Source organism: Lagenorhynchus albirostris, chromosome 3 (assembly GCF_949774975.1).
Source record: "Lagenorhynchus albirostris chromosome 3, mLagAlb1.1, whole genome shotgun sequence".
Taxonomy (NCBI): Eukaryota; Metazoa; Chordata; class Mammalia; order Artiodactyla; family Delphinidae; genus Lagenorhynchus; species Lagenorhynchus albirostris.
In genome coordinates this window covers 169,444,688-169,468,987 of record NC_083097.1, presented here as the reverse complement: position 1 = coordinate 169,468,987, position 24,300 = coordinate 169,444,688, and the positions used below count along the sequence as shown (strand labels likewise).

Sequence of the window (24,300 nt, the reverse complement as noted above, 5' to 3'; positions counted from 1 at the left end):
TTTCCAGAGCCTTGTGGTTTTTCCCATCGCTGGTCCGAGCCGGTGGGCCCTCTGAGTCCCTCTGTCCCCCTCGCCAGTGGGGTCCCCAGCCTCCTCTTGGGGAAACTGAGGCAGTGGGCTAGTGAATTCGGGGACCCAGTGGCGGTCTTGGCAACGCCCCTCCAGCCCTAAGGTGCGGGGGGGGCTGCCCTCTGCGGCGCGTGGCGCGTGCTGCAGTCCAGCGGCACCCACGCCTCGAGCAGCTGCGCCCCCAGCCCGCCTTCCGGCTCCGTTACCCGGCAACCGAGGCGCGGTGACACGGCGCCCGGGGGCGTCCGCTGCCCGCCCCCTTCCGGAACCGGGGGCGGGGGGAGCCCGCGCTTCTCTAGACTCTAAAGGACTCGCGGGCTCGACAGGGCTCCTCCCCGGAGGTTCCCCTCGACCCCTGCCTGGCTCCTGTGCCCATCGTCTGGCCGCTCCTGTATCGTGTATGCCTGCTGTATGCCGGCTCCCAATTGAGAGGGCAAGGGGCCTCGGGAGCGTTGAGAAACTGGTGAGGGCTCTGAACCCCTTCTTAGGAAAAGTGCATCCCAGGTTCCAGCGGTCTCCAGAGCCCGGATGGTGTGTGGGGGACTGCGGTGGGGGGAGCGCGGACCCTCCCCACGGGTTTCCCCGCTTCCCGCCCCCGGGAAGGCGGCAGACCTGCCATCTGGTGGCCTCCCCTGGTACTGCACCACCGGCTCCGGCCCACCCCTCCCCAGGGTCCTGTCCTTGGGGCCGCCAAGGTCGCCCCAACCTGGGCACGGGGCCCTCGCCTTTACTCGATGGTGGCCTCCCTCTGGCACTCCCCTTGCTCCCTTTCTCCTGGAATCTGGCCCGAAAGCCCGCAGATCTCGCTCCCTGGACCCCTGTCCCCCTCCAGCTCTGGCAGGCTTCTCTGCTCCTTTGTGGCAGGGTTCCTGGAATGCTGGGTCCACGCGGGCAGCCCCCCCTTTAGTCTCTCTTGGTCGCACTCCCACGTGCCCCGGAAACAGCTCGAAGATGCCCCCTCTGCCTCCGGGACGCTTCATTGGCAGGTGGCCTCGGGACCCCTGGCCCTCCTCCCCAGGTGTGCTGAGGACACCCCCTGGTCCATGCCAGCTGGGCCTCACCCTCAACTCCAGGCCCGGAATGTTCTTACCCCTGCTCCCAGTCTGCCTTGGTCGGCTTCCCTTCATCACTGCAGCTTCATCTTTCCAGGTGTACAGGCCAAAATCTTTGGGGTCACCCGTGACTCCCCTCTTTGTCTCACCACCCACATCCAGTCCACCCGGAAATCTCCCTAGAGCTCTACCTTCAAAACATATCCAGAATCCACCCACTTCTCCCCCCTCCTCTGCCTCCACCTGGTCCCACCTCATCATGGCCCACCTGGACCAGCATGGCCTCCCCTGTGGTCCTTGACTCCCACCCTAGCTCCTGACAGTCTGTCCACCCTGTAGTGGCCACAGGGCGCCAGTGAGCACCTGTACCAGGTCCAGTCCCTCCTCTGCCCATAGGCCTGCAAGGTTCCCACCTCCCTGGGGGTAAAAGCCCATGCTCTCCCCATGGCCCACAGGGATCTGCACGACCTGCCCCGTCCCCTTCCTGCCCTCCCCTCCTCCCTCTCTGCCCCTTGCTCACTCTGCTCCAGACACATGGACCTTCTAGCTGTTCCTCCAACATGCTAGGCCCGGCCCTGCCCCAGGGTCTTTGCACGGGCTATGCCCTCTTCCTGGAAAGCCCCTCCCCCAGATGCCTGCTTAACTTCCTCATTCGCTTCCTTAGAACTGCTCAAATCCCACCTTTCCCATAGGACTATGTGAACCACCCCTTGTCCCAGCCCCCTACTCTGTTCTGCTTCCCCGTCATAGCACTTTTTACCTTGTATCAAGATATTTACTGATTTCCTGTTGTCTGTCTGTCTGCATCTATAATGCTACAGCCACCACGGTGGGGATCTTTGCTTTGTTCAGGAGCCCACCCTCCTGTTGGCAATGGAGGAGAGGCATTGAGAGACCCCTGGGGTGAGGGGTCTCAAGCCCATATGTCTGCAGGGCCAGGTGGCTGAGGTAGGGAGCGAGGTGGGTTGGGAGAGCGGGGAGGTGACCTGCACAGACTACCGCCTGCTCACAGGAGGATCCTTGGTAATTGCCAGCTGGTGGACAGGCTGGGAATTGTTGTATGTGACATCTCCCTACATTTTAAAAATGGGCAACAGGGCTTCCCTGGTGGCGCAGTGGTTGAGAATCCGCCTGCCGATGCAGGCAACGCGGGTTCGTGCCCCGGTCCGGGAAGATCCCACATGCCGCGGAGCGGCTTGGCCCGTGAGCCATGGCCGCTGAGCCTGCACATCCGGAGCCTGTGTTCCGCAACGGGAGGTGCCACAACAGTGAGAGACCCGTGTACCGCCAAAAAAAAAAAAAAAAAAGGGCAACAGGCAAATTTACATCATTTGAAAAACTAGTACTGAAACAAAACTGGTACTCAGATACACACATGTTCACAACAGCACAATAGACAAAAGGCAGAAACAATCCGAATGTCCATCATTTGATGAATGCATAAAATACGATTTAGGGCAGGGCCTTGGTATACAGTAGGTGCTCAATATTTGATGGATAAATGAGTGAATTGGAACAGGTCTCCTCTGGTAGACCTGGGGATTAGACTGCTGACAAGAGTCCAGGTGGGAGAAATGAAGCGCTTATTGCCAGTCAACCAGGGAGGAGTTGAGTTTCAGAGCCTGAACTGGGTAACTCAGGTGAGGGTTCCCAGGTGCAGGTGAGATGCGCCCGCAGGACTCGAATCGACCCGCAGAGGGCGCTTTAGGGGGACAAGCTAATAGAACGCAAATTGAATGCAAATGAGCCGCAGCCGAGCCGTGTGGGGCGTTTTTTTTTAATCAGGCGCGCCTTGGACAGCCCAGGTGCCGCAGGGGCCTGGGCTGAAGATGGTGCTTCTGCCGCCGCAGAGGCCCGGGCGGCGGCGGCGGCAAGACACCCGGAAGCCGCAGGCAGGGCAGCCTGCGCCCCCCCATCACTCCCTCCGTAGCCGCCTGTCCCAGGCCAGGGGTCCGTGACCCACCTCGGTCCCGCGGGAGCAGGCGTTTCTGATCAGGCGCACTTCGGGCAGCCGCTCCCGGGGTCCCTTGCGGCGTCGTCCCGGGGGCCTCCGGGGACCTCGGAGCAAGATGGCGGCGGCGGCGGGGTCCGTGAGCTGCGGGCGGCGGCGACCGCGGCGCCAGTGAGGGGGCCCGGGGGCCCGGGCGGCTCCGGGCCGGGGCCCCGCCGCGGGACGGACCATGCTACGCTCCACCGGCTTCTTCCGGACCATCGACTGCCCCTATTGGGCCGGGGCGCCTGGGGGACCCTGCCGGCGGCCCTACTGCCACTTCCGGCACCGCGGGGCCCGGGGTCCGGGCGCACCTGGCGAAGGCGGAGCGGCGCCCCCCGCAGCAGGTAATGTCTACGCGCCCGCCCCGGGCTCCGTTCCCTGGCGCGGGCCTGGACCCCAGCGCCCGCGTTTCCATGGTTTCCTGTTCCCCGCTCAGCCCTCTCCCTGCATGGTCGCGGGCTTCGTCCCCCCAAGCCGGGACCACCCACCCCGGGGCCCAGTGCCAGTCGCGGGACCTCTGTAAGCCACCGTTTCCATGAGTGTAAAACGTAAACAATGGGAGGACCTGCTCTCCTAGAGGTGTCGCGAGGGTGGAGCGCGCGGGGATCGGGAAATGAGCGCGGCCGACACTGGTCTGCAGGCCCGGGACTCCTGCCCGGGGAACCGTTCCCGCCGCCTCCCCGGCCCGGGGTGTTGGTTGCAGCCGTTGTTTATTTCCGCGCTTCCTCTCGCGCCGCGCCTCTGCTCGTGGCCGCTCCTGTTTACTACAGCGGAGTCGAGAGGGTCTTGTTTAGCGGCCGCCGACTGTGTGTCGAGCCTGGTGTGTCATGCCAGGGTTAGGGAGTGAGTCAAACCCGGTTGACTGTGTGTTGTGTGTGTTTTGGAGTCGGGGACCGCCTTCCGAGAGAACGCTCAGAGACTGCGCATCCCATCAGCGTGGTGATTATCAATGTCATGGCAGAGTTCGGTGAGAGCTGTCAGGGGGCAGGCAGTGCTTCTCGTAGGAAGTGTGGGCCTTGAGCCGAGACGTGAAGAACGGGGGCAAAAAGAGGGACATCACAAGGAAAGGCCCGCCGGGAGGATCGAGTGTGGTGTCATTCTTTCCGAGGGGAATTCAGGCTCCCGCTGTGGCCCCTGTCCTCCGGGACTGGCTCCCCCTTTCCATCAGGGCCCAGATTTCCCCCATAAGGCACTGGTCCTTGTCTCAGAGTCTTCTTACTTGAAGAGAGGGGCGTCATTGCTAGCATGAAACCATAGGGCTGTTTTCCCAGTTTGCCAGAAAAAAAAAAAGGTAGAATTTTTTTCAAATTTCCACTGTAAATTTGCTCAGACCGCTGGCCCCTGTAGCCCAGTGTTTGCTACAAGGTCGGGCTCCACACCTGCGCTGGGCTCCAGCCTGCGTCTCAGGAACCTTCCCTCGAGGAGGGAAGACAGACGTGCACGCAGGTGCCTGAGCTTCAGGTCTGGGAGAGGGGAAGGGGGTGAGTGGGAGGCCTCTCGGTGATCACCCTGTCACAGGGCAGTTTCTCACTCCATCTGTTGAGTTATTGGCGTGGCGTGTGGCGTTCTGTAAAGAGCCCCTGGTGTCTGGGTTCCTCACTGTCAGGACAGACCGGGCGGGCCGGCTCCCTGAGACCCCGGGACTGACTCTTCTGCAGGCCCACAGGTGGCCTTCCAGCCGTCTGCGCTCTGGGGCGCTGACTTCTCCTCCCGTGCATTTCTCTCGTGCCAAGTCAGTCTCTTGATTGCTTCCTACACCACAAATGGCCATTTTCCCAAAGGATCGTTTTTGAGAATCCATTCGGTTGATGTAGCCCTGTCTGCTTCACTTTCCCGCAGGAAAAAGTGCAGCTGCCTACCCCTCACCCCAGTGTGTCTGCATTTTCCTTTTGCAGGTGAGAATAAGCAGCCCTCTTTCCATCACAGAGGGCGGGGCCTGGGGGGCGTGCTCTGGTTACCTTCTGGTCGAGGGCTACCTTGCCCTGCAGAGAGGCAGGGGCAGATCCAAGCCTGGCCTCTTTCTCGCTGCGGGGCCTCTCTGACACTCTCTTTCCTTCTCTGTGGCGTGCTCGTGGGCCAGGGGGAGTGTGTGCCTAGACCTCCCCCACCCCTTCAGCTCCCGTTGCTCCAGATTTTGACAAACCCACTTCCCATCGGGCTTGGAGAGACTGCAAAAATCCAGGCTTTGGGGGTCCACTTTTGACCAGATAGGCACGGCCCAAGCACAGGTGCTTTGGCAAGGGTGGGCTGCGCAAGGATGCTGAGGTGCTGGGTGATGGCCACCTGCAGGCAGGATGTGGGGGTCCCTGTGTAGCCCAGCACCTCTGGCCTTGGGTTGATGGCCTCCTGAGGGCTGGGTGGGCATCCCGTTCTTCCCGGCCCTCAAATCTGCCCTCCTGTGCTCCAGGGTCCCCACCTTGGCACTCAGCTGGGGGATGCCCAGTTACCGCCATGCACCCTCAGTCGTGCTCTTTAACCAGTGGTAGGGACGATTGTCCCCATTTTAGGGACAAGGAGACAGGCCCAGAGAGGGGAAGCCACGCACCTGTGTACACATGGCTGGTAAGTGGGGGACACGGGGTTGATCTGGACTGTCAGGCCCTTGCCCCTCACCACCGACGGCCGATTCCTGCTGCCTGACACATGTGGGACCTGGGCACCTGGGTACCCATTACATGTGGGCTCAGTGCTGTGCCCTGAGGCTGGGAGGTAACAGTGAGAGCTGGGAAAGACGGTATAGCAGGGCCTGAGCACTGAAACCTTCCAAGGATGGGCCGGAAGGAGGCTGGAAGGCGGGGGTGGCCCCAGCTGGGTGGCAGTGGCAGCTCCCTGGGCAACCCGCTCCCCGGGGTCTCAGATTTAGGCCTCGGCAGCGGCCCCTTGTGGTCTGGAATCCTGAGAGCAAGCCCTGCTTCTCCAGGGAAGGTCGCAGCCAGGAGTCAGGCAGGGAAGGGAGGGTGCAGCCAGAGAAACGAGTGCTTCCAGCAGAGGGTGGGTTTTGTTTGATTTTCTCCGCGAGCTGACTTGGAACAGGAGGGGGCAGCAGCCCCTGCAGTATCACTGCCCCGGGCCGCTGGCCACGCTGCCCCTTAGCTGCCTCCCCCGTGGGCTGGGTGCCAGCAGCTTTCCCACTGCCCTGATGACAGTGCTTTCCTCGGTTTGACACTTTCTCTTCCAGAGTGAACTGCCGTGTGCACTTCCCTCCCTCCCCTTCCTGGGAGAGAACTGATACTGAGAAAACCTCAGCAGAGAGCAGAATCGCCTTTGTCTGGAGGCCCAGCCAGGGTACTTGAGGACCTGGGAGGGATTTTCCTAGCTGGTTGTCAGGTGTGGTCTTTGGTCAGGCCAGCCACGGCCTCTCACTTCATCGGGGGGTCGGGGGGAGCTATGAAGAATAGCAGAAACTGGGGACATGGGGGGGTTATCCTCTGGGCCAGTCCTGGGCACTTTGAGGTGTGGAGCAGCCTCCCTGGTCACAGCCCCTCGATGCCAGCAGCCCCCCCAGTCACAACGTGCACAGATGTCAGATGTCCCCAGACGTGGCCCAGTGTCCCCTGGGGGGGCGGGATCACCCTGGGTGAGACCCCCTGGTCATAGGCTGCTTCTTGCTGAGGCCACTTTTTTTTATTTAAAGTCTCCTCCCTGCCCCTCCCAGGGAACTGTGTGCCCAGGTGCAGCTCCAGCCCCAGGGAGCCCGGGCCACCAGGCTCAGAGGACAGAAGCTGTGGCCTCCCAGAGGAGGGGCCTTCACTGCCATCCCGTGGGTGGTTCTCTTGTTCTATTGTTCTTGACTTTTTTGTAAAGAGAGAGTAGAGGAGAGGTACTGTTGGATTTTCAGAGCAGAGTTCGTCTCTTACACCAGGATGAGAAGAATCTAGGTTGTATTTGTGGTTCAGCCCCACCCAGATGCAGCCCTTGTCTTCGGGGGCAGTGTCCCAGCCAGCGGCAGCCTGGACACGTTGTCTCTCCATTCAGAGCACTTTTTTTTCTGGACTTGGAGAACGTTCATTTTAAAACCACTGGAGAATGCCGCAAAGTCAAAGGAAAGATGTTTCGTATGTTGTCGCAAGTCCTGCATCTGCCGGCTTGTTGTGCGTCCTCCCAGCCTCAGAAACAAAAGGCTCTGTGTCTCTTTTCTGTACTCGTGACCCTGCCTCACTGGTGAAGTTGCATTCTTTTGTGGAGGCTCCAGAGACTCCAGTGAGGTGAGAGGCCGTCCCCAGGCCTGCGGCCCCTTTTCAAGCACTTGGGGAACTTTAAAAACCTGCCTTCTTGCCCAGATCCAGGCTTGGGACACTTGAATAAGGGTACATCTGCCCTTAAAGCTGTTTTTGGTATTTTAGGATTCTTTGCTTCGTGTCAGTAAAGCAGTGTCTCTCACCGTGGACAGTCCTGATCCCCTGGGGGACACAGGGCGATACAGGGACATCTGCGGTTGTCATGACTTGGGGGTGCTCCTGGCAACAAGGGGGCGAGGGCCAGGGATGCCGCTCAGTGCCCGCGGGTGCCCAGGATGGCCCCCTTCCCCTACACACACAGACTTTTCCAGCCCCAAACGTCAGTGGTGCCAGGTGACATGGAGCAGCCTGATCAGTGTCCCAGCACCTGGCCCCTTTCGTATTTGAGAATAGGACAGGAGGGCTGGCCACGCCTGCAGGGAGCCAAGAACCCCGAGAATCGTCACCGCCCCAGCTCCTCCGGCTCTGGAGGTGAGGCAGGGCGGCCCAGGCGCCCAGGTTGGGGTGGACAGGGACAGCACCCTGCTGGGAGAGCTCAGAGGACCACGTGGGTGCCCGAGTGTACCCCCCACCCCCAGAGCATCCTCCAGAGAAGAGGTACAGGCGCCACGGCTGGCTTTCAGCCCTGCAGGTGGAGTAGGGCCTCAGATGAAGACCTTTTGGCTCCACCTTCCGTTGTGCGAAGAGCCTGGCGTCAGTTACTTCTGCAAAACGGGGTCGCGACGCAGACCCTCTACACACAGTGCGCCTCTCTCGTCTCAGCTGCGGTGCGCAATGCTCCTGCTTTGCCATCCTCCTCCACTCCCATTCTGCCCTCAGAATCCCCCACACAGGATCATTTCCAGCGAGTGCTGGGGGCATAGGAATTTGGTTTATTATTATTTAAGCTGTCCAAGTGCGGAAGGTAGACTTCCGCTGGTCTGATCTGACTCAAAGCAAAACCTGGAACGCTAAAGAGGAAAAGTGCGGAAGGAGGATCACGGGAGCTGGGAGGTGGTCAGGGCAGATCCGGCCGGAGCCCCGCAGGGTTGTCTCCTGGTCCCCTGTCCTCCTTGGTGGTGGCAGGTCCTCGGGCTCCTGCGGTAGCCAGTCTGCCCTTTGAAGAAGCAGGCACATGTGCCAGCGGTTTTAGGGCGCTGGGTCCGTGGCTTCCTCTGAGCACTGAGGCTTTCTGTAAAGGGCCATGTGGAGCACCCTGCCCCCGAGGGCTGCGCGGGTGGCAGGCAGTGTCGAAAGCCCAGGAATGTTGCTGGGGGAACTGCCCTCCTGCCTGCTGCTGTAGTTGCTGGGGGGAGCAGGACGGGTGGCTGATGGACCTGGGTGCTCTGGGGGCTGGGACTTGGCCATCTCACAAGCTGTGGCCTCAGCCTGGGCATGCACGCGGGCATGGCACGGCTTCTGTGTCGTCCGTAAAATCAGGAGCTGGCTCTGGGGCCTTCCAAGGGCTCTTCTGGGTCTGTCTGAATTCAGTACTTATCTGGGGACCAGGCTATGGGGACTCTGCAAGGGAAGGAGGGATGTCCAGCAGCACAGATAACGGCCCAGAGTCCGGGAGAGCGAGCCGTTGGCACCTGAGGTTGCAGGGAGTCAGGCGAGTATCCCCAAGCAACCAGTTACCGAGCTGGGCTTTGAAGGATGAATTGAAGTTTGCCTAGTGGCTGGAAGTGGAATGTCCTCCATTCTTTCTGCCTTTGAGGCCTCTGCCACTTGGGTAGCTTCCTGGGGCAGGGCTGGTCTAGTTGCTCTTCTTCGACTCATCCTTGTGTCCTGCTTACCTCTCGTGTGGCGGGATGGTGTCTGTCTTCTCCTGGCTCCCCTGCCCACCCCCTTGTGTTGTGACCGTCCCCTGGGTTGGAGGAGTCCCCACTGATGTCTAATCAGAGCACAGGTGGGCGGGGGGTAGGGGTGGGACCACTGTGTGCTTCTTGTCTTTGGAGGTGCAGTGGGGAGGAGGGGTGGGGTGATGGGGAGTCTTTCGGGGCCCAGAAAGTATCGCGCGGCGCTGGGTCTTCTGGTCTGGGGGCGGGGAGCCAGGGTTTGGGGTTAGGCAGATCCCTCACCCGCTGCCCTAGACCCAGCCTCCTCTTTCCTCTGTGAGGGGGGCTGACGGGAGCAGGGCGAACATAGAGATTAAAGGGGAAGGCCTCGGAGCCGGCTGGGTGGGGGTCACGTGCCTCCCAGTGGGGTCTTCATGCTCATGTGTCTGCTCATTTTCGCTTGTTAATTTTACGTGCAGCTAGAGCTTGTGGGCCGGGCGTCTGCGCAGTTATGGAAGGGTGCGGAGTGTTTTCTGGAATGGAAGGGCGTGGTGGGAGCAGAGAGGAGCAGGGGGAAGGCTTGGAGGGGTTGGAGGTGGCCACCACCCCGTGTTGTCCTTCGACCCGCCGTGGGCTCTGCGTGATCCGTTCCCTGAGCGCTGTGGCCCCGAGTGTTTGCTTTTCCCGGCGTGGAGGTGGGGCAGCTGGCCTGGGCCCCGCTGTGCCGGATGCTGCTCAGAGCTGGTGATCAGAGCCGGTCGGGACTGGGTCACTGGGAGAGTGTCCAGCAGCACCAGAGCCGGGAGTGGGAGCTGGTGCACACAGAACTGGGCACAGGGACGGCTGAAGAAGGCTCGGCCCCATGAGCTGGCCGGGAGCCTTCCCAAGGGGCGTCCTTCAAGCGGTGGCCCACCTGGGCAGGCCCTTGGCCTTGTGGGTGTCCCTCTAGTGGCAGTAGCCAACCCCTTCCTTGCCCTGGGCCGGGGGCAGGAACTTCTGAGAGTGTAACCCCAGCAGCCAGGCCTTCAAGGTGCTTTTCCAGTCATCCCGAGGTTCGCCCCCTTTCCGAAAAACAGCCCAATTAATCTTGTTTACCAAAGGCATGCTTCCCTGGTGCAAGCCCTGAAGGAGCTCCCATTGGCTCCCAGCCAGGTTAACTCCCCAGTAATGGGGAGGTGCTTCTGAGGTGCTCCCACGGCCATTCCTGACCTCTCGAGGGTCACCTGTCGAGTCGCTTGTAAAACATTTTCTTGGGGAGCTTCTCCAGTTCCTACCGGTCCCTGAGGCAGGGTACGGCGGGGGCGCTAGGTAACATCACAGATATCTTCTCCATTTGCCCGCCTCCCCCCACGAGCCTCCAGTAGCCTTGGCAGGGGCTTGGGGCTGCACCTCCAGGGACCAAGCTCTGGGCCCCATGCACTAGCTTCTGAGCTACAGGGGGCTGCTGCCGAGCCCCTGGCAGCTGTGTCCTTGATGCGGCTAGACCTGTCTGGAGCTCCTCGGGCTGGTGATTTGGCCTTATGGTACCTTGGGGACACTGAGGCCCTGGAGGGGAGGGTGTTAGCCTAGACCGGCTCACACCCACCTCGGGCTGTTTCTTTTGCTTTTTGGTGTAGCCTGATGGGGTGTGAGGAGGCAGCCTCCCCTGGGACTGAAAACACCCCACGCTGACAGAGCTCCTGGAAGCTCAGATCTAAGGGGCTGGGGGCTGGGTCCCAGGGTACCTCCTTCCTCTCCTTGCTTCCAAAGCACAGACTTGTTTGTGGGTGGATCCCTTTCAAAATGCAAAGTGCAGGGGTTTGAACTCTGCCCTTACTTGGGAAGGGCTAGAGGCACTCCTGGGTGATTTGCATGTTGTCTGTGGCCCTTTGTGACCTGTTCCAGAGCAGGTCAGAGGTGGGGAAGGACCCCCATCCATTTGATCCTCACCCTGCCCTGCCCACCTCTCCTGGGGGAGGGCATTCCCACCAGCTGGGCCCTTGCTCCTGTCCCCCACCTCGGGGAGCCGGCTGGTGTGGGAGCCATCTTGGCCTCAGGAGGGAGGTTGGGAGTGAGGTGGGTTGGGCTGGAGGCCCCCTGAGACCGGCAAGACCCGACCCACCCCTCACTTGAGATGCCCTGTAAGTGCCCCCTGGCTTGTGTCCTGGGCCCTCCACTCTGAGGGGACGGCATGCGGGGGCGCTGGCTCTTCTGTTCATCCGGGCGGGTGGTGGGCTAGGGGTGGGTCTGCTTTAGTGCCTTCGGACCCGTTGAGGGTTAGGGTGGGCTGGGAAGAGGGCCCTGGATCTCGCTGTTGGGGTTTCTAGCCTTTCCTCTCTGTGGTGCCTTCACCTTGAACCTTGTGGGGGGGCAGAGGGCCCAGTGGCTGTGTGTCCTGACCTGTCCCCCACTCCGCCCTTCACCCTGGCATCCTCAGCTGGGAGGTGGGGGCCTGAAGTGACTGCTCCCCGGCACCCCAGTCCCGCTGCCCTCTGCGGCCTCTGCAGCTTGGTTTTACCTCCCCATCTATAACCCGCAGCCTGGGTGTGTCCTCGGTGTTCTGAAGCACAGATGTACGCGCGTGTCCTTTCTCCTTTCTAAGCATTGTTTGAGAAATAGGTTCCAAAGTACAAGCCAGACAACAGGCCTGCAGTGGGCCCCGCCCCACCTTGGGCCCCCAGGCGGCCCAGGCCCAGCCACTGGCCCCGGCAGTGCCGGGTTCTCTGGTGCTTCATCAGTGATGCGTGCGTTTCCCGGGGCTTCTGCAGCAAGACCCCACTCACCAGTGCCTTAAAACAACACAGGGTTTTTCCTCTGGTGGTTCTGGAGCTCAGAGGTCCAAAGTGGGTCTCCCTGGCCTACAGTCCAGGTGTGGGCATGGCTTATCCCATCTGGAGGTTCTGGGAGAATTGGCTGTTACTTTGCTAACCAGAAAGCACCAAATCGATCCACTTTTCTGCCAGAGGTTTTACAGATTATGTCTGGCAGACGCTTTAACAATGAACCGTCTCTACGTTCTGGAATATTTGAACACGTTATCCTTTCTCAGAACGTTGGGCTTTATTTGCTTACATCTTACTGAGAATTTCCGCACCTCTGTCCTGAGTCTCCCGTGAGCTTCGTGTCAATGTGGGTGGTATTGGGGTTGGACTGGTCTCGTGGAATACACCCTGGAGCCAGGTAGCCCGCCAGCCGCTCCGCCACCCCTGTTCAGCTTGATACAAACCTAAGTGTGTCCTGTGCCCGCCTTGCCGTCCACCCCACTTCGTGCTTCCCCAACATTGCCCATTGCCGGAACGTCTTTCACGCCGTGGCGCTGTTCCCTGGACATCGTCGTGCCTCGCTTCCCCCGTGAGATGTGCTGTGCTGTCCTTCGTCCACCCCACCCGCTGCCCCTTCCCAGTGGACGCTTCGGGGCTTTCTGTGTCCTCACTGGTACACACACAGCCGGTGGAGTTCTCTGTGGGCGAGAGTGCGTGTGGGGGACAGAGCCCTAAAGGCGCTATCACCAGGCAGGGCCGTGTGCATCCGCCTGTCCACCCGCTGCTGTGGGTGGGCTGTGTCGGCCCCGCCTCCCGCTCCCTCTCGCACCCCTGTCGCCCCCCAGTCAGGCGTCTGTGCGCTCTGCGCTTTCTGCCCTGGCTGGGTGTCCGGCCTCCCCGGCTGCAGGGAGCAGCGTGGTGTGTCTTCAGTGTGGGCTGGGCCCTGGGGGGAAGCCACCCTCTCGCCCAGCTCCCCAGGCCTCACCATCCCCTGTCCCAGGCAGTGAAGTCCCCGGGATCTTGTGGCCTCCTCTGGGGCCTGGGCTTTGTGCCCTCACCCCACCTGGCAGCCTCTTCGGGGCAGGACCTGCAGGGAGGGGCCCTCTGGAAACCCTGACTTGCTGCTGGAGCCTTGGTGGGGGTCGACCGGAGGTCTGGCCCCCGGTAGGTTCTGGAGGCTGGTACTCTGCTCTTCCTTGCTGGCACCTGGGGTCGAGGCCCGGGACGAGGCAGTGACCGGTCACTGGCTCGTCTGGCCTGCTGCTATAGCCACCTGCTCATTGCTGTTTTCTCCCTCTCCGTTTCAGGGCTCGGTTATGACCCGTACAACCCCGAGCTGCCCAAGCCCCCTGCCCAGAGGGAGAATGGCGCCCTGGGCAGAGGTGCCGAGCCCCGCTCAGACATCCTGGAGCTGGAGCTGGTCAACCAGGCCATCGAGGCCGTGCGCTCTGAGGTGGAGCTGGAGCAGAGGCGCTACCGGGAGCTCCTGGAGACGGCCCGGGAGCATGGCTCGGCCGAGGCCCCCGCCCTGGCGCCCCACGGCCCCACTGCCGGCCTGGATGGGGACACCTTCTCTCTATCCTTCGAATACAACCCCGGCGGCCGTGGCCTGTTAAGCCCCGATGCCAGCTACCAGCCCACGCCTCTGACCAGCCCCACCGAGCCTGGCACCAAGTACTCGCTGGCCTCTCTGGACCGGGGTCAGGGCCATGGTGGAGGGGCTGGTGGCACCCTGGAGTACGTCCCCAAGGCCGTGGGCCAGCCCCGGCGGTATGGCCGCCCCATCTCCAGCGGCAAGTACGTGGTGGACAACTCCAAGCCATCTACAGACCTGGAATACGACCCCCTGTCCAACTTCTCCGCCCGCCTGCTCAGCAGGGCCAGCACCAAGGACGACAGGGCCCCCAAGCGGCCCCGGGGCTCCCGCGGCAGTGAGCCCTACACACCTGCACCCAAGAAGCCCTGTGACCCCTTCGGCGGCTGCGACGCCAGGTTCTCAGACTCTGACGATGATACCGCTGCTGCTCCGGGTGACAGGCTCGCCACCGCCAGCCCCCCGAGAGCCCGAGTGGGCCCTGAGAGCAAGGCCCTGGGGAAGCCGGGCTCTAGGGAGGGCCCAGAGCCTGAGGAGGGCAGCCTTCGGGAGACCAAGGAGATGGCCGTGCAGTACGACGTGGGGGACCTCGGTCAGCCTGCCAAGGGCCCAGGCGGGCTGCCTCCTGCCAAGCCCAGTTCCCCGGGCAGGGCCTCGCAGGAGCGCAGCAGCCCCAAGGAGGGGAGACCCAAGAAGAAGAAAAGCGGGGGGCCGCCGGCCGCCGGCCGCAAGGATGGCGTCGGGAAGACAGGCAGGGGTCAGGATGGAGAGCATGGGAGGCCAGCCGAGAAGCCCTGTGTGGACAGGAGGGGCCCGCGGGCCGGCAGCCCCCGGCACAGGGCGGAGCGGCCCCAAGGGACCAAGAAGAAGCCATCTTCAGCCACTCCGGTGGCCAGCTCAGGGAAAGGCCGGCCCGAGGGGCCGGGACCACGGCCCAGCCCCGCACAAGGGGCTGCCCACCAGCTGCCAGACAGGACGGGCAGGAAGACCCCGTCAGGGAAGCTGGCACAGCGGAAGGCCCGCTCGCTGGATGAGGGTGCCCCCCGGGGTGCCCCCAAGCTGCCGAGGCGGGCCCTGAGCCACGCCGAGCTCTTCGGGGATGAGAGCGAGGACGAGGACCCGGGGCCCGAGGCGCCCACCCCGCGGCCGCCCGCCCTCCCCAGCCTCAGCTCCAGCTCCGATTCCGACTCGGACTCCAGCCTGGGCCCCTGTGGCGCGCAGGGGCCGCCCAAACGCCTCAAGGCCTCCCCACCCCCCTCGGCCAGCCGGTCCTCCCCTCCCCGCCCCTCCTCCTCCTCCTCCTCCTCCTCGGGGGCGGGCTCCGATGTGGACTACTCGGCCCTGGAGAAGGAGGTCGACTTTGACTCCGACCCCATGGAGGAGTGCCTGCGCATTTTCAACGAGTCCACCGCTGTCAAGACGGAGGACAAGGGCCGCCTGGCCCGGCAGGTGAGGGCGGGCTGGGCTCGGGCAGCCGGGCTCCTTCCTGGCTTCCCCCGTGACTGGAGTCCCAGCGCCTGGTGGAAATGGCTCGCTCAGCGTCGGCCTCTCAACTCGTTCAGAATTCAGGACCCCTCGCTGGCTGCCTGCTGCCCCCCTGCACCCCGTCCAGAAAGAGGACGCTGGCTTATGGCCCACCCAGCGGGGTTCCCACGGCAGCCTTCTGAGAGCATCCCGGCCAAGGGGTATCAGGCACCACCATCCCGCCTTCCTCAGCCCTCTCTCCCCACTGAAGCGTTGCTTCTCCCCTGCCTCTCTTGCCTCTCCCCTCCTCCCTCCTTCCCCGGCTTCCCCCCCCTGCAACCCATCCCTGACCCCCCCAAACTCAGCCAGCCTCCACCTTTCTGGTCTCCTGCTGCAGTGTCCCCACCTCGCCACCAGAGGGAGCTTGCTCTAAACAAAGCAGGCTGAGCCAGTCAGTCCCTGCAGAGAACCTGCGGCTTCTGAGGGATCCCAGGGTGGGACCCTGGCCCTGCCCCTTACTGCCTCCATTAGTGCCCCACCCTGTTCTTGACCCTTTGCTTTTCTGATTTCTTCCCCTTCATTCCCACGATTCTGAGCTTGTCCCTGTGCTGGCTGGGTGGGAGGGGAGCAAGAGGCAGGCGTGAGCGTGGGCTGGGCCAAGTCTGCAGAACTCACCATCCGCAGGGCCTGGGAGGGGGGCCCGGGGTTCAGGCAGCAACTGGGGGCCTTGGCTCCGGGGCGCCAAGTCTGTTTGCTCACCTGGGAGGTGGGGCAGATGCCCCAAATCGCATCTCTAGACGTGGCAGCCCTCCCTCAGCACGGTACTGTCTTCCACCCACTACTCGGGCCTGGGAGTCAGATCCTCCGCGTGCTGCGGGCCAGGGTGAGAAGAGCCGCAGCATCGGTGTGTGGGGGGGGGGCCTCGCTGAGGGCCGGATGTGTGTCTCAGCCCCCCAAGGAGGAGAAGACCGAGGAACAGGGGCACTCGGGGCTGACCACTCTGTTTCCTGGGCAGAAAAGGAGGATCTCTCACCTCTCCAAGCAAGGCAAGGAGGTAAGGGAGGGCCCGCTTCTGGGTCCTGGGTAGAGGCTGGCAGGGGGGAGATGGGCCTCGCTCTCCCTTGCCCATGGGTGCCTCTGGCAGCCGTGGATCCAGCACTGCCTGTGTCCTGCAGAAAAATGCCAGGGACCCACGTCCAGTCATCAAGTTGCGCTTAGTGCGCAGAGTGGGGCACAGAGCAGGGACAGCGAGATGAGGGGCAGCCCTCCAGCAGGGTCGCACTGCCCCATCCCAGTCCCAGTTCAGAGGTACGCTGTGTGATCTTGGGCAAGTGGCGTGACCTCTCTGAGCCTAGGTTTCCTCCCTTGTGGTCCAGAGACAGGATCAATTGTCAGTCACTATGGGGCTGCTCAGTTAGTTAGCACAGGGAAGGCTGGAGCAGAAGACAGGGCTCCTGGCTGAAGAACTGCAGGTGATCCAATCACCAGACCCCTGCCCCACCCGGATGGGGATTTTGGAAGTACAGTTCAGAGAAGATTGGATCAAGCAGGATCTAATCTAGGTGCTGGGGGTTCCCACCCACTCTGTGTCTATATAAGGGCTGAGAGCACAGTCTGGGCACTTAGAAGCCAGGACAGCAGGGCTGGGAAGGGACCTGGGAGAGTGAAGCATCATGGTGAATTTGAGAGCCGAAGCACCAAGCTGGTTCCCTCCCGGGTATCTGCAGACTTGGGGGGAAGCTAGTTGGTTCCTTCCAGGGTATCAGCAAACTCAGAAGACCAGCTGGTTCCCTCCGGGACCCCTGCACACTCAGGAGGAGGAGAGCTGGTTCCCTCCGGGATGCCTGCATACTCAGGAGGAGGAGAGCTGGTTCCCTCCGGGACCCCTGCACACTCAGGAGGAGGAGAGCTGGTTCCCTCCGGGACCCCTGCACACTCAGGAGGAGGAGAGCTGGTTCCCTCCGGGGCCCCTGCACACTCAGGAGGAGGAGAGCTGGTTCCCTCCGGGACCCCTGCACACTCAGGAGGAGGAGAGCTGGTTCCCTCCGGGGCCCCTGCACACTCAGCAGGAGGAGAGCTGGTTCCCTCCGGGCCCCCTGCACACTCAGGAGGAGAGCTGGTTCCCTCCGGGGCCCCTGCACACTCAGCAGGAGGAGAGCTGGTTCCCTCCGGGACCCCTGCACACTCAGGAGGAGGAGAGCTGGTTCCCTCCGGGATGCCTGCACACTCAGGAGGAGGAGAGCTGGTTCCCTCCGGGGCCCCTGCACACTCAGGAGGAGGAGAGCTGGTTCCCTCCGGGGCCCCTGCACATTCAGGAGGAGGCTTCTGAGGTGGCCTGCTCCATCCCAGCCCTGGAGCACCTGCCACCCGCCCCACAGTACTACCTCTCTCCTGACACTCCTCGAGGCCTGCTCTGGGTACCTCTGATGTGCAGTCTGGACTTGAAATTTGTCACCCAGGCGGAGCCCACAAGCAGAGGCCCAGCGCCTCCTACCCGTCCCCCGACTGCCCAGGAGGTGTGCTACCGCCGGGCCCAGCAGGCACAGAGGGAGTCAGCCAGCCGGCTCCAGGCTGCCCAGCCACTGGCCGAGAAGCAGTCCTCCATGCACATCTCAGCCCCCGGAGAGAAGAGGAGGATTGCCCACGTCCCCAACCCCCTCCTGGCTGCAGGTGGGTCCCAGGGTTGTGGTCTCGGGAGTGCTTGTCCAGCAGGAGGACCCCAAGGCCGGGCTCCTTTTATGCCAGTACTGGTGGCCTTGAGCAGGGCCTGGCTGCGTCTCGGTGATTATATGTCAAACGGGGATAAAAGTCTCCCAGCTGTGTGGGAGGCTGAGGCAGGCCTGTTGTGGCGCCCGGCAGCTCTGGGCCTCTGTGGGCTTTGGTTTTAGCAGTGGGGCGGGCCGTAGGGAGTCTGAGGGGTGTCTTCCTCTCTTCCCTGTCTGTCCACCAGCCCCAGAGGTCTGCCTGTGACTCCGCTCTGCCCCTGCTGCCTGCTCTGTGGGGGGCTCCCACCCAGGTGTGGCTTGCACCTTGTAAGGTGTTAATGGGGGGGTGGTCCTGGAGGCCTTCACCCTTGAGTCAAGCCAGCTGATCTGGGGTGGGAGTTGGGGGCTGGTTTTCCTCCCCCTCCCACCCTGAGGGCCACTTTCCCCCACTTGGGCTTGTCTGAAAGCTGGGTTGCCCTTCAGCAGTCCGATGCGTGAGGTGCTCAGTGGTGTGTCTGGGGCTGAGGACGTGGGACAGGAGCCGGGGCTCTGCAGCCACCTGGAGGCTCGTTCAGATGCAGTCGTTTGCCCCCTTGGACCAGGGGGACCCTTACTGTCTGAACAGCTGCCTGGGATGTCCTTCCTGCTAGTTCCAAGACCCCTTTGAGGAGCCAGCCCCGAGGAGACGGCTCCACACGCTGGTCCTGCGGATACAGGCTTCCGCAGGCCTCCTTGGTTTCCCTGGGTGCTAGAGCCTCCTTCAGGAGAAGCTGGCCAGATCCCCATCCTTCCCCCTGCCCCAGGATGCTGGAGGGAGCGCTTACAGCCAGGCGGCTTGTCAGCCAGGGGCTCTATCTCCGGCATGGGTTTTAGCAGTTGTTTGGCCCTGGGGATGTGAACAGAGATCGACCTGAGTTGTGGACCTGAGACGCACACTCTCAAAAGCCTGCACCTGCTCTCAGGTTGTCTGGTCATCACCGATGGCTTGGGACAGTTCTGCCACCGTTGTCACTGCACGCGCTGTGGTGGGGTGGCGGCTCTCCTGAGCCCCAGGGGGACTCACCTGTCATCCGATGCCTCATGCTCCAGATGACCGTAAAAGCGTTCCTTCCTCCGTCACTGAAAAGTGTGCATTCTTAGAGCCGAGGCCGGTCGGCAGCTGGCCTCCTCTGTGGCCCGAGAGGCTGGGCCTGGTGTGGGCCCCGCCGCTCTGTATCTGTGCCTCGGTCTCCTTGCTGCTCCTGTCCTTCCTCGGGGCTGAGCCCTCCCGCCACCCCACCCACCCTCCGAGCCCTTGGAAACAGCCCTGCTGGTGGTCACAGGAGACTGTCTGGTTTGTGACCTCATCAAAGAGAGAGACAGAACAGAGGTCGCTGGGGGCAGGCTGGCCGGTCACAGTGAGCAGGCCCTCTGCCCAGGAGCCAGGGCCTTTCGTCCCTCACACTTGAGTGCCTCGGGGTCGGGGCCGCAGCATGTGGCAGAGGCTCCCCACACCCCCCCGCCACTTGCAGGGCCACCCCAGTGGCGACCTTGCCTGAGCTGGCCTCCGAAGCCCCGTTTTCGTCGCGTCCCCTCTCGATGGACTTGCCCGAAAGCTGATAGAGCCTGATGGCGTTCCACAGCCCACAGGCCAGACCCCGGCCCTTCTGCCTGTGCCCCAAGACGCACGTCCTGCTGGCACTGAGCGGCCGCAGCTGCCTGGTGCTCTGCAGCTCAGTGATGGGCGTGCTCTCCTCCCGTACTCACGTCCCCCGTCCCCCTCCAGCCCCTACAGGTGCCAAGAGGACCCTCTCGGCCGGCAGCAGCCAGCCCCCCAATGGCCCCGAGCCGGGCAGCCAGCCCCTGAAGACGCGTACGTTGTCGGGCATGGCGTCCAAGACTACCGCCACCGTGGCCCCCAAGCGTGTGGCGCACAGTCCATCCTTACAGGTGAGCCCTCTGCTTAGCTTACCTCTCCCTGCTCCCCTGTTGTTTCCATTTAACCCGTAGCCTTACTCCTTCGAGCAGTTTCAGTTTGCAGACCCTGAGCGGGGTGCAGACGGGAGCGTGCCACGCTCTGCTGGTCTCTGTTCCCCTAGAGTTTAAAGAAGCCCGTTATCCCAAAAGAGTTCGGGGGCAAAGTTCCCACTGTCATCCGCCAGCGCTATCTCAACCTGTTCATTGAAGAGTGCCTCAAGTTTTGCTCTTCTAACCAGGAAGCCATAGAGAAGGTGCGTGGGGCGGGGCTGGTGGGAGGCGGGGCTGGGCTGGGCTGAGCCGAGTGTCCTCCTGCAGGCGCTCAACGAGGAGAAGGTGGCCTACGACCGGAGCCCCAGCAAGAACATCTACCTGAACGTGGCCGTGAACACCCTCAAGAAGCTGCGCGGCCTGGGCCCTGGCACCGGGCCTGGTCTCAACAGTAAGTCGCCTCCGGAGGACCGGGGCCCAGCCCTCCCCGGGCCACCGGCAGGTTGTCAGACAAAGGCTCTGCGCGCCAGCCACCCGGTTGCCAGGCTCCTGTCAGGATGGCGCTGGGCCCATGCCCTCAGAACAGCCTCCTCTCGCTGTTAACCGCCCTCCTCAGCGAGCCGAGGGCCGCCACTAATGGGGGCCTCTTCAAAGCGCAAAGCAGGGGGGCATTTCCTGAGCCCTCTCGAAGGATGCATTAGCGCCTGTCTGCTCCGCCTGCTCTCCGGTTCGGCCCGCTTCCCTGGCAGGCAGCTGCGCACAGCGCCCGAGGTGGCCATCAGAGCCTGTGTAGAGTCCTTTCCCTTCCTTCTCCAAGGGGTGAAGACCCCCGGGGGGTCCAGGGGCGGTGGAGGGGCTGCCGGGCAGCCTGCTGCTCCCCAAAGAGTGCACATCACAGGAGGTCAGGCCGTCCCCTTCTGGAGGAGGGTGGAGGAGCACTTGTGAGGGCTGAGATATGAACCTCGTTTACCCTCCCCTCCCCTTCCAGAACCCAGCGGCCGGAGGGTGGTGTCCCATGAAGTGGTGCTGGGGGGCAAGTTGGCTGCCAAGACCAGCTTTTCGCTCAGCCGTCCCAGCAGCCCCCGCGTGGAGGATCTGAAAGGTGAGCTTGGCTCTCCAGGTGCGGCCCCTGGAGGCTCTCCCACCCTCCCCGGCCACTGGGTCCAGCCCCAGCCCGGCTGGGGGCTGACCCCCTCTCCCCTGTCCCCAGGGGCCACCCTGTACAGCCGCCTCAAGGAGTACCTGCTCACCGAGGCCCAGCTCAAGGAGAACGGCTACCCCTTCCCGCACCCCGAGAAGCCAGGGGGCGCCGTCATCTTCACGGCCGAGGAGAAGAAGCCCAAGGACTGTGAGTACCTCCTGCGCCACCGCCCTTGGGGCGGAGGGGCCATCTGGGGACAGGGAACGCCAGGCCCAGGCTGGCCTGACGCATCGCCCTTCCTCCTGCCCCGTCCCCACTCGCAGCCGCCTGCAGGGTCTGCTGCCGCTGCGGCGCCGAGTACCTCGTGTCCTCCTCCGGCCGCTGCGTGCGCGACGAGGAGTGTTACTACCACTGGGGGCGGCTCCGCCGGAACCGAGGTGAGACCCCCGCTGGGCCGGGCTGGCGCCAGCTCTGACCATTTGTAACTTTTTTCCGTTGGTTGTTCTTTATGGGAAAAGTAACACAAAGGTCTTCCTGTGACAGTGTTCCCGGGTAGATAAAAGGAAGGCCTCCCACCCCATGAGGCCCCCACGCATCCTTTCCACGACTGTCCCCATGGAACGACGTGGGCGGTTCTGCCCCAGTGGGAACAAAGCGTTCGTCCTGTCCTGCGGCTGCTTGTTTCATTTTGTCGCCGGTGTGGCCAAATTCCCTCTCCTAGGAACACACGGGGTGGAGCTGCCGGCTGGCCGCCCGCAGACACGTCTCTGGGTGGGCAGGCCTCCCTGGGGGCCGCGCCAGGCGTGTCCTCACTACCAAATGCGAAGGGCTTGCGCTAAGCCTGGGCAGGGCGGTGGGTCTGCGAGCTGTCCTGGCCCCTCACTGCCTGGTCGGGCCTGGCGCCTTTCCAGGGAAGGGCACTGGGAAGCCCCTGCCCCGCGCAGGCAAACCAGCTGGCATTTGTAGTTCCCTGCGGGAGGCTTGGGCCCAGGGCATCAAGGAGGTCTGCTGACCGCGTCTCCCTTGCAGTGGCAGGGGGCTGGGAGACTCAGTACACATGCTGCTCGGCCGCCATCGGCTCCGCCGGCTGTCAGGTCGCCAAGGTAGGTGTCCTGGGCCCTTCCTCGTCCTGGGAAGCCCCTCCCCGATTCTGGCCAGAGCCCTGACCTCTGAGCTGCCCTTTTCCCATCCTTGATCTACCTGCCTGGTCTGGGGGCTTTGGGAAGAGGTGGACAGTCTGAAAGCCACCAGCACAGCACAGCCCCCTGAGCCCGGCCTTGCCCTTCCGAGCCTGCCGCCCTGACCTTCCTTCCCTCCCACCCTCAGCAACACGTGCAGGACGGCCGGAAGGAAAACCTCGAAGGGTTTGTGAAGACCTTTGAGAAAGAACTTTCAGGAGATGCACACCCAGGAGTCTACGCCCTCGACTGTGAAATGGTGAGGCGGCCCGGCTGCCCAGCGGGGCCGACCCAATCTCTCTACCCAGAGCCTCGGGCCAGCGCAGGTGCCGGGATAAGAGCGTGAACGGCAGCCGGGCCCACCTGCCCGCTGAGCACCCGTCACAGCCTTGCCTGCGCCCGAGGGCCTGGCACACAAGGTCCACCTTGGCTCTCGGAGGCTGTGTGGGCCTCGTGAGCACAGCTCTGGCTTTGGGAGGGTGCCTGGGCTCACGCCCCCTCCAACCCGCAGAGAAGCCCCGGAAGGCCTCTGGCCTGGTTTCCGTATCTGAGAGTGGGAGCTGAGCCTCCGCCCGCAGGGTTCAGGGACAGGGTGGCCTAGGTGGGAGTGCTGGTGTGCAGGGCCGGGGAGGGCCACCGGGTGCTCCACCTGAGGCCTGTCCTCTGGCCCCGCAGTCTTACACCACGTATGGCCTGGAGCTGACGCGCGTCACGGTGGTGGACACAGAGCTCCAGGTTGTGTACGACACCTTCGTCAGGCCGGACAATGAGATCGTCGACTATAACACTAGGTGTGCCCCCCCACCCTGACCCCCGACCCCTTGACCAAGGAGCTGGGAGCCCTGGCAGGACCCCCATTCCCCACCACGGCCCAGCCTTCCTGCCCGCAGCCCAGCCCCGGGTTGGGGTCCCCGTGCCCTCCCCAGCTCCCTAAGGCCTCCATCCTCCCGCCCCAGGTTTTCAGGGGTGACTGAGGCTGACCTCACGGACACAAGCATCTCGCTGCGGGACGTCCAGGCCGTCTTGCTGAGCATGTTCAGTTCAGACACCATCCTCATCGGCCACAGCCTGGAGAGCGACCTGCTGGCCTTGAAGGTACCCGCCTGCCTCGTCTTCGGCTCTCTGAGGGTCCTCAGAGGGTGGGTGGGGCCGTCTGGGGCCCGCTGCCCTCAGCCCAGGGCGGAAGCTGTAGGGTCGGGGAACAGGCACTCGGCGTCCCCCTCCCCCCTTTGCCACCCCAGCCCTCCTGTGGTCCGTGACCGCCCACCCGCCCACCCGCAGATCATCCATAGCACCGTGGTGGACACGTCCGTGTTATTCCCGCATCGCCTGGGCCTCCCCTACAAGCGCTCCCTGCGGAATCTCATGGCCGACTACCTCAGACAGATCATCCAGGACAATGGTGAGTGCCGGGCCGTGGGGCCGCGGGGGCCGTGGGGGCTGTGAGCTCCCTGCCCTGATGCATTTGTCTGCCCTGCAGTGGACGGGCACAGCTCCAGTGAGGACGCCAGCGCCTGCATGCACCTGGTGATCTGGAAGATCCGCGAAGACGCCAAGACCAAGCGGTGACTGCCGCCTGCCCGCCCGCCCACCTGCCCGCCTCTCCTGCCGCCCCGGCCCGTTCTCTACCCCAGGCCTCTTCCAAAACAGTGCAATAAATCTTGAGATCTAACCCTGTCCACGTCGCCAAGACACAGAAAACCGAGAGAACGGGACAAGGCGGAGGCCACGAGAGCCCAACGCCGAGACTGACCCCGGAGCCCCGAGCCCCCGCCGCACCCCGTCGCCCGTCCCTGCCTCTCTGCCCCAGACCTCTGTCCTCTGGAGACTGCTGCTGACTCGACGGGCGAGGCCAGGGCCCTCCCGCCCGGCATCTCCAGCGGGCCCTGCTCGTGCCCCAGGCAGCGAGACCACCTGCCCCTGCTCCTTCTCGTGGGCGGGGGGGGGGGGGGGGGGGCGGCTGGGCAGGCTTGTCGAGGGTTTGTTTGTGACAGGAGTTGTCTTTTTATTTTGTATTGTTATTTTTATTATTTGTAATTTAAACCTGATAACTTGCACAGTTGTCTTCCCCCACCTGGAGGAGCAAGGCCCTGGTGCTGCCTTCCCTCCCGGGGGACGGGGGTAGGGCTGGGAGTGGAGCACCGGCACCCCAGCAGCCGCCAGGACCTGGGAGTTCTGGGAACCAAGCCAGCCCCTCCATCAGCCCCCAGGGCCTTGCCTTCTGGACGCCCCAGGGCCCATCAGCCTCTGGACACTTGTCTTCCCGCCAGAGCCCCGCCCTCCTCGGGGGGCTGTCTGTAAAGGCCCGCAGTGCCCCAGTTCCTGCATCCCCTCTCCCCCACCCCCAGGCAGGGGCAGAATAAACGTTTGTATGGATTTTAGAGCTCATGGCGTCTGGAGGTGTTCTTGGTGCCAGGTGTG

General features: G+C 63.2%; 1 protein-coding gene across 2 annotated transcripts; it reads left to right on the top strand.

Annotated features, from left to right (window-relative positions):
* Positions 1-3,209: 3,209 nt before the first annotated feature.
* Positions 3,210-24,260, top strand: REXO1 (RNA exonuclease 1 homolog). Of its 2 annotated transcripts, XM_060145690.1 has the most exons (16): positions 3,210-3,458; positions 13,158-14,893; positions 15,858-15,962; positions 17,368-17,578; positions 19,379-19,542; positions 19,692-19,823; positions 19,888-20,011; positions 20,549-20,662; positions 20,771-20,908; positions 21,025-21,138; positions 21,731-21,804; positions 22,028-22,138; positions 22,555-22,670; positions 22,836-22,974; positions 23,161-23,281; positions 23,360-24,260. In XM_060145690.1, the coding sequence occupies exons 1-16, from the start codon at positions 3,302-3,304 to the stop codon at positions 23,446-23,448; spliced, it is 3,645 nt and encodes a 1,214-aa protein (XP_060001673.1). In that variant the 5' UTR covers positions 3,210-3,301; the 3' UTR covers positions 23,449-24,260. The 2 variants fall into 2 exon arrangements, with proteins under 2 accessions (XP_060001673.1, XP_060001674.1); XM_060145691.1 differs by lacking the exons at positions 21,731-21,804; positions 22,028-22,138; positions 22,555-22,670; ... (1 more) ...; positions 23,161-23,281; positions 23,360-24,260 and adding an exon at positions 21,245-21,723.
* The last annotated feature ends 40 nt before the right edge of the window (positions 24,261-24,300 follow it).

Coding starts and splice junctions, on each gene's coding strand:
- REXO1 (XM_060145690.1), top strand. CDS start 3,302: ATGCTACGCTCCACCGGCTTCTTCCGGACCATCGACTGCCCCTATTGG. Junction 3,459..13,157: donor AGCGGCGCCCCCCGCAGCAG/GTAATGTCTACG, acceptor TCTCCGTTTCAG/GGCTCGGTTATGACCCGTAC. Junction 20,909..21,024: donor GGAGAAGAAGCCCAAGGACT/GTGAGTACCTCC, acceptor CCCCACTCGCAG/CCGCCTGCAGGGTCTGCTGC.